The sequence below is a fragment of the Camponotus vicinus genome, unplaced genomic scaffold (genome assembly GCF_025532165.1).
Source record: "Camponotus vicinus isolate PSW18456_S1 unplaced genomic scaffold, iyCamVici1.0 SCAF_4, whole genome shotgun sequence".
NCBI classification, from domain to species: domain Eukaryota; kingdom Metazoa; phylum Arthropoda; class Insecta; order Hymenoptera; family Formicidae; genus Camponotus; species Camponotus vicinus.
In genome coordinates this window covers 16214527-16230195 of record NW_028141976.1, presented here as the reverse complement: position 1 = coordinate 16230195, position 15669 = coordinate 16214527, and the positions used below count along the sequence as shown (strand labels likewise).

At 42.4% G+C, this 15669-nt stretch overlaps 3 protein-coding genes across 3 annotated transcripts; all 3 read left to right on the top strand.

The window, feature by feature from the left end:
* The first annotated feature begins 604 nt into the window (after nucleotides 1–604).
* Nucleotides 605–3551, top strand: LOC145970656 (uncharacterized). Its single transcript, XM_083097528.1, has 3 exons — nucleotides 605–2385; nucleotides 2466–3497; nucleotides 3539–3551. The coding sequence occupies exons 1-3, from the start codon at nucleotides 1262–1264 to the stop codon at nucleotides 3549–3551; spliced, it is 2169 nt and encodes a 722-aa protein (XP_082953654.1). The 5' UTR covers nucleotides 605–1261.
* An 8204-nt stretch (nucleotides 3552–11755) lies between these two features.
* On the top strand, nucleotides 11756–14160 carry LOC145970466 (uncharacterized). The gene is made up of 2 exons (XM_083097261.1): nucleotides 11756–13295; nucleotides 13377–14160. The coding sequence occupies exons 1-2, from the start codon at nucleotides 13189–13191 to the stop codon at nucleotides 13936–13938; spliced, it is 669 nt and encodes a 222-aa protein (XP_082953387.1). The 5' UTR covers nucleotides 11756–13188; the 3' UTR covers nucleotides 13939–14160.
* Nucleotides 14161–14304: 144 nt separating this feature from the next.
* LOC145970103 (uncharacterized) lies at nucleotides 14305–15605 on the top strand. Its single transcript, XM_083096576.1, has 2 exons — nucleotides 14305–14983; nucleotides 15081–15605. Exon 1 carries the CDS (start codon nucleotides 14478–14480, stop codon nucleotides 14961–14963), a length of 486 nt encoding a protein of 161 aa, XP_082952702.1. The 5' UTR covers nucleotides 14305–14477; the 3' UTR covers nucleotides 14964–14983; nucleotides 15081–15605.
* Nucleotides 15606–15669: the final 64 nt, after the last annotated feature.

Sequence of the window (15669 nt, the reverse complement as noted above, 5' to 3'; positions counted from 1 at the left end):
TTTGCATGACATATTTTCCAAATGAACATAAGCTATGGTTCTATGTTCTCGAACAGAACTAGTATTTTCAAACTGATGCGGATCTTCTAGAAAGCATTCGGTACAAAATTTTGATCCATTTTCCATGTAGTAATAGGAAATGCAACATATCTTTGTTGCTTCGTTGTATGTCATTATTTCAGATATGCTTAAATCTCGCTGTTTCTTTTGTAACCGTTCATCAAGAATATCGACACTATTGTCACTATCATAATCACTGTCCTTCGCCAAGGGTTCTATATCAGATCCATCATCTTCCATCTCTCTCCTCTCTCTCTCCTCTCTCTCTATCTCCATCCGCTCCGCCACAACTGGATCCATCCAATAATCGTAATCATCATCCGTATCGTCGTCGATGATAATTACGTTTTCTTCAGCCATTGCACAAGACTAACGAAACACAGAAGAGCAACGAAAGAAATGATACTCTAGTGCAGCAGACCACCGAAACACAGAAGAGCAACGAAAGAAATGATACTCTAGTGCAGCAGAGTTCTCTTCATTATATTTTTTTAACATACACAATATAAATAGAAGTATTCTTTGAAGGATTGGGCGGATGGAAATACGTAGATAACAACACATTTTTGAGATATTTCGGGGTCCGACGTTTTCGAGCAATCTGTGAATCATAGCGAGATAACAACACATTTTCAACCCTAGGTTCAGTTACAAAATTTTTTTTCTTTTGTGCCTTCAACAATCTCTGAAAGTTTGTTGGTTGAATATAAGAAGGATCGAAGCGCATCAGATCATAGTACGTGATTTGAAAGCGCATCGACACGACGGTATAGCAAAAGTATAGTCAAAAATTATAGTGTTCTGTCAGAAAGTAATGTTCTGTCAGTGTTGTGTGATAATATAAAAATGGAAGACGAAGATCACGCGTTGTCATCTGACAGTGATTGCATTAGTGACTGCAGTGAGAACTCCACGGAATTCAGAGAGAAAATAGTGTCTGTTGCGGAAATTAATGCTTTAAACGCACGTAGTACAAAATTTTGTATCATATACTTTTATTATTCCACGGGTGGTGCTTTAGCTGTATGTCCTTCGTGTATGATTGCATTGCAAGGCGTGGATAGCCAAATGATGTATGCTGTTCGAAAGCATAAAATTGAGACACTTGATGCGATGGATGGCCGATTCTGTTCAAGTTGTAGCGAGCCGTTGTATATAAGATTTCCATGCAATATGTGCCCAATTTGCACTCTGTGAAGAAATGGAAAACGTCGAGCAGACTGAATGCGACCTGGTGGAGCGGTCCCGCCAAATTGCCACCTTGGGCGAATATTTTGCATGGCTACAACGATGCAACGAGTACATCGAGTCGCTGGAAGAGCAAAGTCGGATCAAACGACCGCGATTATCGATCGGGAATCGACAATCGCTGATTGCTCGAATCGCGCGACTCGAAGGTGCAAAGACTCGATTGCAGAGACAGTTTATGCCCAGTGGTGGTAATTACAGTGGCGACAATAACGCGGGTGCCGGATGTAGCGCGCATCAAAATGAACTTGTGTGGCGCGAGATTGATACCGCGTTCGATAACCGTATTCTAACCGGTGCTGTGATTAACGCAAACCATATCGAACCTCGTCAATTTCTCGAGGACGCCAAAGACATCGTGCTCGAGCAAGTGCAAGACGTTATAAGAAGATACAACAGTGTAAAATTGAACACTATATTCAACGGTGAATTTGTGTCGGGTGATAAGCGTGCGAATAAAAGTATCAATACGAGAAACTGTGAACTCTTTCGCACGTCTGATTTACACGAGTGGTACGAGCGCAGCGTTATCGAGCCCACTCTAGCATTGCTAGAAGAATTTCAGGAACGCGATAGTGGCTGGGCATTGTCGCGAATACAGAATTTAACTGTAAATATAAATAAGTATAATCCTATGCGCGCGGGATGTTATATTAAATTGCCGCGAGAAATTATGATGAAGAGAGCTGTAATTAATGTACAATCTAGAGACAATGCGTGTTTCGCGTGGGCAGTGGTGGCCGCTCTATACCCCGCTGAAAGAGACACAAATCGGGAATCTTCATATCCCCACTATACGACGGTGTTAAATGTACAAAATATTGAGTTTCCGATGACGTTGAACCAACTAAAAAAGTTTGAACATATAAACAATATCTCCATCAACGTGTACAGCATCGAGAAAGAAAACAGCATTGTCCCGATACGTCTTTCGGAGCAGAAACGGGATAAACACGTCAACCTGTTGTATGTGGAAGACGGTAACAGCGTCGGACATTTCGCATGGATCAAGAACTTATCCCGGCTCGTGAGCTCGCAACTGAGCAAACACAACGGCCGAAGATATATCTGTGATCGGTATGTATAATTTGAATAATTTATGTAATTATAAAATATAATGCATTGCATAAATCTTTAATTTAAATATTCTTTTACAGATGCTTGCACTATTTCGGATCGGAGGACAAGTTGCAGTCACATACGGTAGACTGCGGAAAAATAAACGACTGCGCTATCCGATTGCCGAGCGATAAGGACAAGTGGCTCGAGTTCAACAACTACACGAGGAAAGAGCGGCTTCCATTTGTGATCTATGCCGATTTGGAATGTGCGTTGACAAAGACTGACGAAGAAAAAAATTATCAGCATCATAAGGTATTTAGTATAGCGTATTATATGCATTGTTCGTTCGACGACTCGTTATCCGCGTACCATTCTCGCCGCAGTATTGATTGTATCGCGTGGTTCGCCGAAGAACTTAAAAATTTAGCGTTACGTGTAAAGACTATTTTAATGACTACAAATGTCTCCATGGTAAATTTAACATCGGACGAGTGGGAAAAATTTCACAGCGCAACGCATTGCCATATTTGCGAAAAACCGTTTACGCAAGAAGACGATACACGCGTACGCGATCATTGTCATTTGACCGGACGATATAGGGGTCCCGCGCACTCAAATTGCAATCTAAATTACAAAGAATCATTATATATTCCGATAGTCTTCCACAATTTATCAGGTTACGACGCGCATTTCATTATCGAGGATATAGCCACAGCGTTCGAAGGGGAAATCGAATTACTTCCAATAACCAAGGAAAAATATATATCGTTTACAAAAACTGTTAAAGTTGCACAAGACAATTGGAAAAATTATATAAAATTAAGTTTTATCGATTCGTACAAATTTCTTACGGCAAGTCTCGACAAATTGGCATCTTATCTAGACAAAGACAAATTCAAAATTTTAAAATCAGAATTTCAAAATTTATCTGCAGAAAATTTCAGTTTATTAACACGGAAAGGCGTCTTTCCGTACGAATACGTCGACTCTGTAGATAGGTTGCAAGATACGTGTTTACCACCGCGCGAATCGTTTTACAGTTCTTTGATCGGTGAAACTATATCCGAGAGCGATTACGCGCACGCCGAGAACATCTGGACGCGATTCTCCATTCGAACGCTAGGCGAGTATAGCGATTTGTACCTGAAAATCGACGTCTTGTTATTAGCCGATATTTTTGAAAACTTTCGCGATAGTTGCATCAAAAGTTACGGACTCGACCCCGCGTATTATTATACTCTTCCCGGATACACGTGGGATGCCATGTTAAAGCATACAAAGATTACATTCGAATTGCTTACCGACATCGACATGGTCATGTTTATCGAACGCGGTATACGCGGTGGTCTGAGTCAGTGTTCTAACAGATACACGCGCGCTAATAACAAGTACATGCAACAATCGTACGATCCATCGAAACCATCGTCGTACTTGATGTATTTCGATGTAAATAATTTGTACGGATGGGCAATGTGTCAACCGTTGCCCTATGCCGATTTTCGATGGGTCGACGACGTGTCGAATTTTGACGTAGCATCGATCGCGTTAGATTCGCCTACGGGTTATATCCTCGAAGTCGATCTCGAGTACCCGCAACATCTTCACGATACGCACATTGACCTACCGTTTTGCCCGACACGCGACAAGCCGCCCGGCAAGCGGCAAGACAAACTCCTCGCAACGCTATACGATAAGAAGCGTTACGTGATACACTACCGTAACCTACAGTAATGTACGCGACACGACCTTCGCATTACAAAAATACATCGCGTATTACAATTTACACAATCTCCGTGGCTTCGCAGTTATATCGAATTAAATACACAGTTTAGAACACTCGCGAAAAATGATTTTGAAAAAAATTTATATAAACTGATGAATAACGCGGTATTTGGTAAGACGATGGAAAATGTGCGTAATCGTGTCGATGTAAAGTTATTAACAAAGTGGGACGGACGATACGGAGCAGAAGCAATGATAGCGAAACCAAATTTTCATAGTAGAAGCGTCTTTTCGGAAAATTTGGTTGCCATAGAATTACGCAAACTTGAAGTGAAATTTTATAAACCAATCTATGTCGGCATGTGCATACTCGACATTTCTAAAACGTGCTTGTACGAATTTCATCATGAGTACATGTCACCGCTATATCGTGATAAATGCCGGGTAATGTACACCGACACAGACAGTCTTATATACCACATTGAGTGCGAAGATGTCTATGAAAATATGAAACATGATATCGCTAGTTTCGATACGAGCGATTATCCAATTGATAACGCGTATGGTATACCGCTCGTGAATAAAAAAGTACCGGGTTTAATGAAAGATGAAAATAACGGCGCGATAATGACCGAATTCGTCGGGCTTAGAGCAAAAATGTATGCGATGAGAGTGGACGGGAAAAAGGATACGAAGAAGGTTAAAGGTGTCAAAAGTAACGTTGTTGCGAGAACGATAACATTCGACGATTACACGCGGTGTCTGAATGACGAAATAGAAATGACACGACAGCAATCTTGCATAAAATCGAAATTGCACAAAGTGTATACCGTCCGCGAGACGAAAATTGCTCTGAGTCCGTACGATGACAAGCGGTATATCGTACCTGATTCGACCGACACATTACCATGGGGACATTATAGGATACCCTTATAATATAATATATATAATGTAATGTAATATAGTATGTGATATAATGTCAGATATTATTTTTGTATATGTATCTCATATGTATATGTATTTCATATATTGTATTATATACGATTATTGGAAAGGATGTATTAATAAAGATTTTTGTATTTTTATATATTTCATGTATATTTTTTATATGTACATATTTTTTCTTAAATTTAAAAATAAATACAATTTGTATGAATTAAATCACATTGTCCTTATGTATCCAAGAATTGTGCGAATTGTCAAATCCCAACCATTTCACGTAAACCTCGTTACCCCTCCTACGCAGTATTTTCTCCACGAGATACACGTCCGGATAATTCGCGCGATGCAACTCGTACTCGTAGAACGCTCCAGCAATAGATTTTTTGCGATAATCCTCCAGTAGATAGCTTACGGGATTAGTATGTTGTACTTTTGCAATTTTAAACACTTCGGTTGTCCAATTTGGCGTGTAACCTTTCTCGAAAACTGTCTTGTACTTGCTAACGCGTACCGAGTCACCTACTTTGAATTTCGCCGGACCCGCGATATTTACATGGTTGTACACAGTAGCCAAGAGTCTTTCAGCGATCGCGGGAGTAACGTCGACGGGTCGCATACCGATTGTTCGATGCTTGCGCGCGTTGTAATCCGATACGAGTCGCGGCAACGCGCTGATCCACTTGTAAGATCCGTTCAGCGTAAACATCTTCCACATGTCGTTTTTCAGCGTGCGATTGAATCGCTCAACGATCGATGCCTTCAATACCGAATATGTAGAATAGTGATTGATGTCATGTTTCCGCATGAGCCGTTGCACGTCAGCGTTATAAAATTCCTTCCCCATATCAGTCTGTAAGTTTTTCGGACATCTTTTGCTATCTCGAATTATCTCGGCGATAGCGTCAGCTGTCTCGCTTCCACCTTTACTCTTGAGTGGTATGGCCCACGCGTGCTTGCTCAACGCATCTATGACTGTGAGTATGTAGTGGTAACCTCTGTTGAAACGAGAGTACGGACGCATCTCGACAATGTCAGCTTGCCACAGGTCATCGTATCCCCGCACTATGACGTGTCTTCGGGGAAAATTTTTTCTCGCCGGCGCGTACAATTCGTTCACCAACTGCCGTTTCTCTAAACTATGTTGTTTCTTCACTTCCTCGGTTATTCCCGATCGCCGATCCATCGTTGTTTCGATTCGTCGATCAAACGATGTGTGCCTCGAGTATCACCGTGCGTTTTATCATTCGTTGCTAGACGTTCCTGGCCCGTTCGATAGCCGTTCAAAGCTGTTCAATAGCCGTTCATAGCCGTTCGATAGCCATTCATAGCTGTTCGATAGCCGTTCCCAACCCGTTCGATAAACCTTTGTAGATGCTCATAGCTGTTCGATAACCGTTCTAGCTGTTCGATAGCCGTTCCCAACCCGTTCGATAAACCTTTGTAGATGTTTAATAATTGTACAATAGCCGTTCCTAAACCGTTCACTACAGCCGCTCATTACAGGTTGATAGCCGTTTCTGAATTAGTGTTAATCGCACGCCGAAGCTCGTTTATCGCAGTCTGCAAAGCTCGCACATCCTTCTCGAACGCAGTCAGCTTCTCGTCTGATTCTTTCTGCTGATTCTTCAACGTTTTAACGCATTGTTTCACGTACAGTTTGTTGACTGCATCGGTATCAGCCTCAGGTTGCGCTACACGGCGAATCTTGCGCGACCTCGCGTCATAGTACGTAGCGACGCGACACAGAGCGTTTTGACGCAAGTAACTTGTCACCGATTTACCCCAATGATCGCTAGTTCTAATTGCTTCATTTCTCTGTTCGAATAATCCAAATTTGTTGATGGGCATTTTTTTCTCGATGCGAGTGACGTCGATCGACTGATTAGTTTCGTCGAGACACCGTTTAATTTATAATAAGGCCGACTTCGCGAAGTTCCTCTATAATCGACAGGATCTCGTTGTCGTGAGCGTTGTGGCCAGCTCGGCGCGAAACGTCGAGCAATCGTAGACGATCCACTAGCTCGTTGGGATCGTCCCAGTGCACGTAATCGATCTTATTGTCGGTTAGCGTCATCGCGCGAGGCATGAATACTCCCGTACCGCATTTTTTCTTTTTCAATTCGATCGACATCAACGGTGCAATTATGTGTTTATACTTGTATCCCCTGTTGCTCTTTAATTGACCTTGCGCATCATATTGACGTTTATGCGCACTCGTCGCCATTAATATGCTCTTATATTTTTGCATATCGTCCTCAGTGTATATGTCATCATCGGGAATTCTCTTGAAGATCAACTCGTATAACCCAGGTGTACCAATGTACCTCACTTTGTCTATGATTATAGAGTCATCTGCGCCGATGTCGAATCGTTTGTTACCGAGCCACATTTCATTCTCGTCGAAATAGACACCGTACACGTGATCGATCTGGTTTTTTTTATCGCCACTAAGGAGAGCGCCCATGTACTTTTGTGCCAGTGGCCCGAAGTGCTCTCGTAACATTTTTTGACCTTCCAACGTTTGTAACATGTTTCGAACAGATGGTGATTCGAGCGGGTTGCCCGTGGTTTCGAAAACATTTTCGATTGCGAGTGATTCGGGTATCGTGGGTTGTACGATTCTCGTTGTCGCGGACGGTGTGAAGGTTACCAGCGGTTCATCCGATGTATGCGGTGTCGATAAACGATTCGCCTTCAATCGTTGTCTCTTTTTCGGTGTCGTATCCTCCTCCTCCTCCTCCTCTTCCTCTTCCTCCTTGTACCGCTTGATGGGTAACGTTTTAATTATAGCGTCAGCGTTACTCTCCGGCTCGTTTTTCACCGCGATTAAGCTAGAGTTGTTGACGATTTTTTGTAGTGGCTCGATAATAGGCCTAAAATGGGTCTTGACCGCGATATCGTCGTCGATCTTACCGGTCTTCAAAGCGCGATGTTTCTTGCGGATCGATTCGCTCGTTTTCTCAATCTCCCTCGCAATCTTTTCACGCTCGCGAATATTATTGTTTTCAGCCATGTCGACAGAGTGTGTCGGCAGCGACTAATCGTTTTGCGGTATCGCGAACACGTTAAATCCTTTTCTGTATCGCCCGTTCGTAAATGAGCTGTCCTTATCTATCACTAGGAATCCATACTTTTGTTGCCAACAAGTACGACATAATTCACTGAAATCCCCGTACGACATGTCGGTATTCACGTGATCGTTGTACACGTGTTTCAAGTTGGTACCGTCCTGTTTAAACAAGATCAGCAGGTTCGCGTTGTCGCGTATAAGATGTTTTGGTATTCTCGCGTACGTCTGACAGAGATAGAAGCAGTCGACGTTCGAGTGACGACCCATTGAGAAGTACTCTCTTATCGTATTTTGCTTGTCGCACGCCACGTCATCGAAGACGAAAATCGAGTTTGGACGTGCCTCGCTCGGTGGAATGACGTCACTGTTATTGGAGAACGTAAAATAACCGATTTCGTCAATCGGCGTCAACAAATTCTCCAGATATCGATATTTCGGCTGTTGCAGCGACTTCGAGTACACGTACACGTTCTCGAAATGTACACCATGCGGACTTTCCAGTAGACTTATCAGAACGTTGGTTTTACCACAATTCGAGGGGCCGCAAACGATCGCGCGTATAGTAGTCGGTAGCATCGTACCATGCCTGCGCATCTCCGCGTTGTCCTCCATTGATCGTAATCTGTCGTCGCAATTTGTCACGCATATCGTCAAAGGTTGTCGTACGAATCTCACTTGGATCGAACGCCTGCCTATTTATAGGTGCGCGAAATCACGAGTCGCTCAGTAGAGAAAAAATGTTCATCCTGCTAACAAATCCTTCCGATATTCGCGATTTGAGCGTCGAACAGCTACAATTTGTGTCGAAAGCAGTTCTATTGAGAACGTGCGGTGATTACGTCCACTACGTGTGGGACAAACTTCCGGAACACATAAAAGCGGATCCGGAGGTTCAGACGTATCGTCGCTGTTACGAACACTACAATCAGCCGTGTCAGGAAACGCACATCGACGGTCCGGCGCCGTTGATAAAGAATTGCGGCGAATGTCAACGAAAATAGGTAGAGGCCTATTAAATCACGCGATAAACGCACTTCCGATCGAATTCCATATTCCCGGCTATCAGTTTTGCGGACCAGGCACGCGGTTGCAAAAGCGATTAGTCAGAGGCGATCGAGGTGTCAACCCATTGGACGCGGCGTGTCGCGAACACGATATAGCATACTCTCGGAGCAACGATCTCACCGAGAGACACGCGGCGGATAGGATACTCGCTGAGAAAGCGCGGAATCGCATCGTTGCGAAAGATTCGACTCTCGGTGAGAGAGCCGCCGCCACAACTGTCTGGGCAGCGATGAAAGCCAAGACGAAGCTCGGTATGGGTCTGAAGACGAAGACGAAGAAAAGAACGGTGAAGAAACGGATACTTCCGGTAGCGAAATGCGGCGGTGTATTGCCGATTCTACCAATGTTGGGTGCGCTCGGATCCCTGATCGGTGGAGCGGCTGGTGTAGCGAAAGTGGTGAACGACGGAAAAGCCGCGCAACGTCAGTTGCAAGAGATGCTACGTCACAATCGCGCCATGGAAGGTCACGGATTATATCTCGCTCCTTACAAATACGGACGAGGAGCCTCAACAAGGAGAAAAAAAAAAAACGTCAAAGAGACGCTAAAAATGCCGCAGGGCGCAACTACCAACGTACAATTGCTACAATTGGCAAAACGTATGCGCATTCCATATTTTAGAGGTGTTTTCATGCGCGACTCTTTACCGATCGGTGGTATATATCGAAACGAGAGCGGCATCGTAAATTTGGATAGCGTCGAAGGACCAGGTACTCATTGGGTAGCGTATGCAAAGAGGGGGAATCGCGCTATATATTTCGACAGTTTCGGCAATCTTCGACCGCCGAATGAATTGGTGCGATATCTCGGACGAAACGTAACGAAGATACAGTACAATTACACACCTGTTCAAACTTACGATCAGAGCATCTGCGGACAATTGTGCTTGCAGTTTCTTCGAACGGTCGATGCATGTGAATTTAAAGACAGATATTGCGCTATTTAACTCAGTATTCGTTAAACAGTTTCGTCGACATGTCTATGACATTCACGTTGACTGGGAAGAGTAGCGTTCTCACGGCAAACTTCTTTCCCACCGTAGATTTGAGCGACGGCGAATACGAGCTCGGTCTAACGGATTTTGAGACTTATCACACGATACCGAATGTGAATTCCTCGAATAATAAATTTTACTTTGGCAAAGACGACGAAGAAATTACGATTCCCGAGGGATCGTATGAGTTGCAAAATATACATGAATTTTTGAAACATGCAATTTCACGGAAACATCGCGATGAGAAACACATTGACGGCGATGACTATGAAGATGATGATGAATATCCGATAGTGCTCCGCGCTAATTACAATACAATGAGGAGCGAGATCAAATGTGCCTACAGAATAAACTTTACCAAACCCGTCAACATTGGATCGCTGCTAGGATTCTCGAATCGTATTCTCGAGCCGCGAAAATGGTACGAATCAAACCTGCCGATTAACATTCTCAACGTGAATATTATCCGTATAGAGTGTAACGTGACCGCGGGTGCGTACAACAACGGCATACTCGTTCATACGATACATGAATTTTCACCGAGGGTACCACCGGGATATAAGATATCGGAAACGCCTGCACAGATCATTTACCTGCCGATCATCGCGCGGAGCATTACGGATTTAACGTTACGCGTTGTCGACCAGAACGGACGATTGCTCGATTTTCGAGGAGAAGAGATCACCGTAAGATTGCATGTACGTATGCGACGTATGAGATGCTCGTATTGAACGGATCGAAAGACGTGAGAGATAACGCAATCTTTACGAGACCAGCAACACCACCACCAACAACAACAACAACAACAACGTCGACGTTTGCTAATATCAAATCATCCAAGAAAAAGAAACTCAGCGCATCGAACGTTGCGTTTTTACAATCTTTGGGATTTGCGGTGCGAAACAGCTGAACGATGACCGACATTCTCAACATCGGTGATGAACCGATCTTTGACAACCGTATCGTCAAGATCGAGACTCACACGTATAACCCGTTCGCCAATACAACGTTCGGACACAGTGACGAGATAAGAATACCCATACAACAACAGGATCTGTATACGCTGCCGTACGAGAGTTTCCTATACATCGAGGGACAACTAACGAAAAACAGAACAACAGTTGAAGGAGAAAGTGATGTGATACTGGGACATAATTGCGTCGCATTCATGTTCGATGAGATTCGATACGAACTCGATGGCGTTGAGATTGATCGCAATAGAAACGTAGGAATAACTACTACGCTCAAAAACTATGTAACGGTATCATCCGATAGAATTGTGATTATGAAAAACGCCGGCTGGGAGCCGCCGACCTATTCGCATGGTCATTTCAATTTTTGCGTACCGCTCCACATGTTATTGGGATTTTGCGAGGATTATAAACGAGTGGTGATTAACGCTCGTCACGAATTGATCTTAATACGATCGCGCAACGATAATAATTGTCTGGTTGGAAGTTCAACGCTGGAGCCTGTGATGACCATATTCAAGATACAATGGCGAATGCCTCACGTGCTGTTGAGCGAGATCGAAAAACTGTCGATGCTGCGTGCTCTGGAAAGTGGACGATATCTCAGCATGGGTTTTCGCTCGTGGGATCTGTACGAGTATCCGCTATTGCAGCTTACAACGAAGCATTCGTGGGCCATTAAGACCTCGACTCAGCTGGAGAAACCACGCTACGTTGTCTTCGCCCTGCAAACAGGCCGGAAGAATGCCTTGTCTAAGAATGTATCTCAATTCGACGACTGCAAATTGATCAATGTGAAACTCTATCTGAACTCGGAATGTTATCCGTACGACGATATGAACCTGGATTTCGATAAAAACAGATGGTCCATTCTGTACGACACGTACGCGCGCTTCTGCAAGAACTATTACGGATACGAGTATCTCGAGCCGAGTCTCTCCGTCTATACGTTTCAAGAACTCGGTCCGTTCGTGATTATCGATTGTTCTCGACAAAACGAATCGGTCAAGAGCGCAACGGTGGATGTGAGATTGGAATTCGAATGTAAGGAGAATGTACCGGCGAATACTACTGCGTACTGTCTCATCATACACGATCGTGTGATCCAGTACAATCCGTTGACCAACGTTGTACGCAAAATCACCTAAGCGATAACATCGACACAAGAGAGGGGAGGAGGAGGAGGAGGAGGATATAAATCAAAGTGCTGCGAGATGATTTTAGAGTTTGCCATTCCTCTCGACTGACGTATCGAAGAGAGAAAGAGAGAGATCTCGTCATGTCTATACCAACGTTTGTGGATCTGCAAGGATTTATTGTCGGGAGAAATTTTGTCGTGAAAGAAGCGGCAGTCCTGAGGAAGGGATATGTTCTCTCGCATTATTTTTTCGCAAGTCCTGTACCGTGGAGCGTGCTAACAAAATCTGAGCGATGTCAAGTCTCATGGGTGATTAGAAATCATCACGGATTACAATGGGAAGACGGAAACGTTCCGTATGGCTTGGCTCAGCGTGTAATTACAACAGCTATCGTTGGTATGATACACGAAGAAGAAGAAGAAGAATCGTCTGTCGTGTACGTTAAAGGACTTGAAAAGCGAAAATGGTTGACCGATATACTAGGCGATGTGGGAAACGGCTATATTATTGAAACTTTAGATGCTGACTATGAAGATATTGATTCTCTAAATAAATTAGATATTACCAATAGTATGCGATGTGGAAAACATGTTAAGAATTGTGCATTACAAAATGTATTTAAAATATTTAACTGGTGGTCGCAACGCCTGAAAGAATTGCAAGAAAATAAAATATGTAAACATTAATATGTTTTATCTCTTATTTCCCCTCCCTAAACCTTTCCATGCGTTTCTAAGAATTTTTTGTCTGAGCGTTATCTCCCCTTCTCCTAAAACTCAAAACGTTAGAAGTATTAATCCCTCCACCACATTATACTTTTGGAAGATGAGCGTCATCCATACTCGGTTATTTCTTATACGATCAGTGTCGCGTTAACACCGCTCTCGTGGTTCACTTTTCATAACTCCCAGAGAAATGTACTACGTCGAAAGAAGCAGCAGCGGCAGCGGCGTCGGAAGACGCGTGAATAATTACGTATCGAGTCGTGATAAAACTCGATCGTTTGAGAACAAATGTGACGAGTAAGTTTTTCGTTTAACTTCTTTCTATTTTTATATTTTTACAAATTGTATTACTATTATTTAATTTTAATTTTTCTGTAGCATTTCGTTGGAACGTCGTGCGGTTCGTATACTAGGTAGACGATACGCATTGACAGCTACGGGATTCAAATTCCTCGACATTGGTATCAACGTGGGTCCACCGAGTTACGTGGAGATTGCCATAGGAGATCATCGAGGAAAGGAACTGATATTATCTCTCGAAACGTGGAAGGGACTCTACGAGCAACGTCGTAATATTCAAAATTTCCTTCGGAACGACTCTAAAGATGACTTCAATTTCATAAGCGTTGGACCGCTAACAGTGAGAGTTCGTACGATTAACGACGTCAAACTCATAAGTCTCGAATCTTCAAACGTATGCTTGATGATGGTCGAATCGACGTTACATCGCATGTTCGATCTCGATCACTGCATAGATGTAACTTTTGATCGATTGGATAAAATTATCCAAACAGTTGATGTCAAGTTTACGCAATTCTCCAATATCGCGTCCACTGTAATAAATCCGAAAGAAATATCAAATGTAATACGCGCGAGTGCTGCTTTCAACAAGCATCAACTCGTCGATTGCGAACTGGCAGCTTTAGTTTTTAGTCCATAGTACGTAAGAAAAATATATAAAATATAAATAAAGAGTTTTAAGTCAAAATCATGACGTAATTTCTTCGCACGCATTTCCATCCACCCAATCCTTCAAAGAATATTTCTATTTATATTGTTTGTTAACTGGTAATATTGTATACTTGCGATAATACAGAGATGACAGAGAGAGATAAAAGGGATAAAGAGAGAAAGAGAGAGGGATATTCAGAGATTGTTGGAGGCACAAAAGAAAAATTCTTTTGTAACTGAACCTAGGGTTGAAAATGTGTTGTTATCTCGCTATGATTCATAGATTGTTCGAAAACGTCGGACCCCGAAATATTTCAAAAAATGTGTTGTTATCTACGTACTTCCATCCGCCCAATTCTCCAAAGAATACTTCTATTTATATTGTGTATGTTAAAAAAAAAATATAATGAAGAGGACTCTGCTGCACTAGAGTATCATTTCTTTCGTTGCTCTTCTGTGTTTCGGTAGTCTGCTGCACTAGAGTATCATTTCTTTCGTTGCTCTTCTGTGTTTCGGTGGTTTTGTGCAATGGCTGAAGAAAACATAATTATCATCGACGACGATACTGATGATGATGATTACGATTGGATGGATCCAGTTGTGGCGGAGAGGATGGAGATAGAGAGAGAGGAGAGAGAGAGGAGAGAGATGGAAGATGATAATCTCTATGAATCAGACGAGGAAATAGAAATAGAACCCATAGCAGACAGTGATTATGAGAGTGATAGTAGTGATGAACTAATACACACTAAACATCGAAATTTAGACTTGACTGAAATAATGGCATTGGATCACACGAAGATATGTTGTATATCTTACTACTATGTAAAAGATGAGTCCAAATATTGTACCGAGTGCTTCTACAGATTATCATTCCTGTTCTTAGAAGCTGGTATTGTTCGGGAACATAGATGCACATATTATGAACATTTGGAAAATATGTCATGCAAAGAGTGCAGAAGATCTTTGAATCAAATATTGGCCTGCAACATGTGCCCTATTTGCACAAATTAAAATAGATGATGGATAACATTGTAAGTATCTTAATTTATTATATATCAAAAGTATTTTAAAATAAATTATTAAAATAATTTAAACTAATGAAATGCGTATGTTTTCTTCTGTTTTCAGAAACGGCTTCCCCAACATAGCCCGACGGTCTATTTTATATATTATTATTATTATTTTTTTATATTGTATACTTTTTATTAAACACACATTTAAATAAATTATATATATATTTTTAATTGTAACAAAATCATGACGTAATTTTTCTTCGCACACATTTCCATCCACCCAATCCTTCAAAGAATACTTCTATTTATATTGTTTGTTAACTGGTAATATTGTATAATATCTCAAAAATGTGTTGTTATCTCGCTATGATTCACAGATTGCTCGAAAACGTCGGACCACGAAATATCTCAAAATATAAGTTTATGACTAATATTGTATACTTGCGATAATACAGAGAGAAAGAGAGATAAAAGGGATAAAGAGATAGATAGAGGGATAGAGGGATGGAGAGGGAGAGAGAGAGAGGGATAGAAATATAAAGGGATAAAGAGAGAGAGCGAGAGAGAGGGAGGAATAGAGAGAGACCCAAAATCTTCTTCATAGGAATACCGCCATTTTTGTTTATACGTGCGTCCCCCGCCCCGCAGCCCCCGCGCCATAGAAATTCCCTCCGTCCCACGTGACGTCATCCCCCCTCCATCCT